This window comes from Petaurus breviceps, unplaced genomic scaffold (genome assembly GCF_028583685.1).
Source record: "Petaurus breviceps papuanus isolate PSGF00001 unplaced genomic scaffold, PetGlider_PUasm1.0 90333, whole genome shotgun sequence".
NCBI lineage: Eukaryota > Metazoa > Chordata > Mammalia > Diprotodontia > Petauridae > Petaurus > Petaurus breviceps.
Genome location: NW_027187220.1, coordinates 448,703 through 453,158, shown reverse-complemented (window position 1 = coordinate 453,158; position 4,456 = coordinate 448,703). Strand labels below are relative to the sequence as shown.

Genomic DNA, 4,456 nt, shown 5'->3' with positions numbered 1-4,456 from the left:
TCCTGGAGCCCAGCATCCCCCTCCCCCTCCTGGAGCCCAGCATCCCCTTCCTTCCTGGACCCTAGCACCCCCTCACCCTCTTAGAGCCTGAGATCCTCCCCTCCTCCCCGTCCCCCTTCAGAGCCCAGGATTCCCCTCCCCAAGGGGTTTCTTTGCAGACACACACCTAGATGCCACAGGCATAGGAACCAACCCATAATATGCAGAGCCACAAGCAGCCTCATAAACGCATGCTCACAGCAAAAGCGCACCCAACAGCCCTGGCACTATGATGGCTGCTATCAACGAAGATGAGTTGGAGGGGAGGGGAGAGGGGGCTCCAGTCCCACCGTTTGTCCATAGAACTCATCCTGGCCCAGGGCAAGGAAACTGCCCCCAACCCCCTTCCCAATCTATTCATCTCCAAGTGAGTCCAGTCCCCTGAGTGGTGGAGGGAAGAAGTTGAGATGTGAGTCACTCCCTGCCCTCAAGGTGCTACCAGTCTGGCAGTGGGCAGGTAAGCAAGTGCCTTTACACCTGTACCTGGCCTTCCACCCCCCCCCCTAGTTGTACCTCGAAGGAAGCAGGAGCAAGTGAGGGGACTTTGGCTTCCCCAGCTTTGCCAAACCCTCAGAACTTCTAGCACCCCAGCTGAGGGCAAAAAGAGCAAGGCCCTGGCCAGGTGTGTTCTGTTTTTCTCCTAGGTCAGGAGACTTCTCTTTCCTGGGTCTGACGCCCAGAGCTGACTAATCCCTATTTCTGATCTCTCCTTCTCCAGGGCCAAGTACTTCAAAGGGAAGAAGATCCATGGGGAAACTGATATCAAGGTGGAGCAGGTATGCCTCTCTGTTTATCTGGCCAGGGCCCTGGGGGCCACAATCCCTCACTGATGACCTTTCCCAGTGCAAATAAGTGCTGAGGCTGAGAAGCGACTCCAGGTCTGGCAACATGCCATGCTGTGGGAGTGGGGAGGGCTAAAGGGCTAAAGGTTGAGTTGACCCTTGTCCTCTTGCCTACCTCCCAGGCTGAGTTCTCACACCTGAACCTAGTGGCCCATGCTAACGGGAGCTTCTCGGTGGACATGGAAGTGATTCGGAATGGAGTGAAAGTGGTTCGGTGAGTGGCCTAGGATGGGGGCAACCCTTAAAGACAGAGAAGAGTCCAACAGGTTTGCCTTCAGGTTCAATACCAAACAGCATGGAACCATACCCTCAAGGAGCATACTGGGTAGGGGTGAGGAAGAATGTGGGGGATAGTTGAGGCGGGAAGGAGGCCTTTGGATAGATAGAGACTGTTCAATTCAAGCTTGCTGCCATTTAGCTCTCTGCCTTCCCCCCCTCCCTCTTCCTCTCCCTCCCCTTTCTCCTCTCCCTCCTCCTCTCCCCCTATTCTTCCTTCCCCTTCCTGCCCCCTCCCCCTTCTTCCTCCTCTTCTCTGCCCCCTCCTGTAGGTCCTTGAAGCCAGACTTTGTCCTGATCCGCCAGCACGCCTTCAGCATGGCCCGAAATGGAGACTACCGCAGCTTGGTCATTGGCTTACAGTATGCAGGCATCCCCAGCGTCAATTCCTTGCACTCAGTATACAACTTCTGTGACAAGCCATGGGTGGTGAGTGCCCCAGTCTTGGGGATGGGTGGGGCTGCCCAGTGAAGCCCTTCTGCTCCTCACTGCTTTCTCTTTCTCCCTTTCCCACACCCAGTTTGCCCAAATGGTTCGGCTGCACAAGAAACTGGGAGCTGAGGAATTTCCCCTCATCGACCAGACCTACTATCCCAATCACAAGGAAATGGTGAGTGTGTCTGGGAGAGACCTCCATGAGGATGAAGTTCTAGCTCTAGCATCACTACTGGTGCCAGGATGGGCAAGTCACTTCCCCACTTTCCACACCTCAGTTTAGTAAGAAAGGCATTTATTAGACACTTCCTAGCGTTCAGAGTCCTAGGGCTATGAGCCACAGCATGTACATGGAGAAGTGAATTTGGAGGAGGAACATAATCGACAATTGGGGAATTAGAGGAGGCAGTGCCTGAATTGACTGCCAAAGGAAGCTAGGGACTCTAGGAGCAGTGCATGTCAGGCAAGAGGCACAGCCTCAGCAAATGTATGGAGATGGGAGATGGCATGTTCAGTTTGAGGAATGGCTAGAAAGCTGGTTTAGCTAGAACCTAGACTTCATAAATGTAAGGGAAAAGAAATTTGGACCAGAAAGGGAGGCAGGAGCCCAATTTGGGGAAAGTTTTAAATGTCAGGGTAAGGAGTTTGACTTGATTTGAGCTGGGGAGTCCCTGTCAGTTGTAGGCAATTGTGATATGCTGGGGTCACAGGAGCAGGATTCAAACCCAAGGCTGAATGGCACTCCTCTCTAAGCCTCATTTACACCCTCTGCTGTGACCCTTTCCCTGGGCCTCAGTCTCCTCACCTCCAGCCTGGGATCTTCTGAGAACCTCTGTCAGCTCTGCTACAAGGTCTGTCTTTGGAATTGGGCTCAGTTTTGGAACTTAGTTGGATTAGTCATAATTTCTCTGAGCTTCAGTTCCCTTATCTTTAAAATGGGAATAACAATACTGTACCCCAGTGACACATTACCCAAAGCAGCAGTAAGACACACCTGCTCATGCTCTCATGCTCTCCCTCTCTCTCTCCCTCCCTTTCTCTCTCATTCTGTTTCTCTCTTCTCTCCCTCCCTTTCTTTCTTTCTCACTGTTTCTCTCTTCCCTATCTCTCCCTCCCTCTCTCTCTCACACACAAACACACATACACACACACACACACGCGCGCGCGTGCAGATAACATATGAACACAGCAACTGGCTTGGTCTCTATGTATTTTACTGGCCATGATTTCTTAGAAAGAGGCGGGGATGGAGGGAAGGGAGCCATAGGTCAGCTCAGGTGCTTAGCTGTGGCATCTGAGCACTCAGGGATTTCCAGGAACACAAACCGCTTTTTCTTGGCAGGCAGGCCAGGTGTCGGCTCTGGGAGCCCTCACCTGCGGAGGATATCAGTGAATCTGTCCACAGGCAGCTGGTGTCACTGTCCACATTGCAGGGGATGTTGAGACAATGTTGCACCTGAAGGAGGAATTGAGAAGTCAGGAGGGACACCAGTCTGAAGTTTCCCTGCCTGGTCTCCCGGGCACACACTTACTTGGCAACCACAGCCGGTGGCATAGGTCTGGTTGAAGCCCAGTTGCTGGCCTGGGCTCAGGCTACTCCAGGGCCTCAGGAAGCTGCAGCTGGTGACGTACAGCTGGCCCTCCAGTAGGTGGGCTGGGGAGAAAGGGAGGGGTGGAGGAAGAATGGGGCAGAGTGTCCCCTGATTGGCTGGGCTCAGCTGCAGTGCGCTAAATTCCCCCCTCCCAGACCAGGTCCTTCCCTGTTGCTAGGCAACTAAGCAGCCAGGATAGAGTTAGCCTGGGAAATGATTGGGTCCTTCCATCTTTCTCCAGCCACCCCTTGCCCTGTTGCTAAGCAACTAGAAGGGACTGCTAGGGATGGGGCTGGTATTTTCTGTAGCTCAGACAAGCTAAGGGGCTGTTGGGGTGTGCCGCCTTTCTATTAGATTCAATGAGAAGAATGTTGTGTCTCTTTCTCTGGTTTGGAATCAGGCCTTTGTCATGTTCCTGCCTTTTTCTGGGCTCTGTAAAATGAGGACTTTGGACAAGATGGTGCCTGAGGGCCCCATAGCTTCCTACCCTCCCTGGGATAATTTTCCTCCTCAGTATTTTCAAGCAACAGAAGGGCACAGTGGGCTTCATCCCCACTTCTGGCTGTGTGACCTCTCCAAGCCTGCATTCCCTGATCTGTGATATAATAATCCCTATATCATAGTCTAGAGAGATGCCAGCAAATAGGATCATGTGACTCTAGGTAGGCCTGGCTTCAAGTGTGGCCTCCCCCATTTGCCTCGTGTATAAAATGACATGACCAGGTTAGGTTAAGTGGGACTCTTACCTGTAATCAGATATTCCTGGCTCTTAGACAGATCCTTGTGTCGGTAGCCACAGAGACTCTCCTGGGCTGGGGTGGTGAGGAATTTTGGGATTGGAGTAATGCCTCCCAAAACCTCAAAGCCTTTGAACTTCTGCATGGAATTAGACATCAAGGGGGAGGAATCTCAGTCAAGGGGTGAGAGGCTAGAGGTGGTATGGTTGGGGCTGGGGGTGTCAGGGTGAGCAGGGCAAGATTGTAATAATACCTTGATAACCTGGATCTTATACTGCAAACGAGAGAGGGTGTGGTTGAGCTGGGGAATGGACAGGAATTTGGCCGTGACAACTGGCGGGGCAAAGGAAAGGGTTAGTGAGCCTAGGTACTGCCCCTACTCTCATTCTCCCCTCCCCCACTCCCATCTCAGTTATGTGCCCCGAATTTGAAGGGGGGGGGCAGAGAGAGAGAGAGAGAAAAAGAGAGAGACACTCTGTGTGTGTGTGTGTGTGTGTGTGTGTGTGTGTGTGTGTGTGTGTGTGTGTGTGTGTGT

General features: G+C 52.7%; 2 protein-coding genes across 4 annotated transcripts in view; one reads left to right on the top strand and one right to left on the bottom strand.

Moving 5' to 3' along the window:
* SYN1 (synapsin I) overlaps positions 1-4,456 on the top strand; it is a 12,344-nt gene that overhangs the window by 1,266 nt on the left and 6,622 nt on the right. Inside the window, exons 2-5 of the mRNA XM_069108118.1 lie at positions 758-815; positions 1,004-1,095; positions 1,430-1,586; positions 1,678-1,767. Of these exons, the coding sequence (XP_068964219.1) occupies positions 758-815; positions 1,004-1,095; positions 1,430-1,586; positions 1,678-1,767 (397 nt within the window). The remainder of the gene's footprint in view (positions 1-757; positions 816-1,003; positions 1,096-1,429; positions 1,587-1,677; positions 1,768-4,456) is intronic.
* Positions 2,789-4,456, bottom strand: part of TIMP1 (TIMP metallopeptidase inhibitor 1) — a 7,704-nt gene continuing 6,036 nt past the window's right edge. For all 3 annotated transcript variants that reach the window (XM_069108120.1, XM_069108119.1, XM_069108121.1), the window contains 4 exons: positions 4,175-4,254; positions 3,931-4,060; positions 3,125-3,246; positions 2,789-3,048 (listed from right to left, as the gene is read on the bottom strand). In XM_069108120.1, coding sequence (XP_068964221.1) covers positions 2,866-3,048; positions 3,125-3,246; positions 3,931-4,060; positions 4,175-4,254 — 515 coding nt within the window. In that variant the 3' untranslated portion in view covers positions 2,789-2,865. The remainder of the gene's footprint in view (positions 3,049-3,124; positions 3,247-3,930; positions 4,061-4,174; positions 4,255-4,456) is intronic.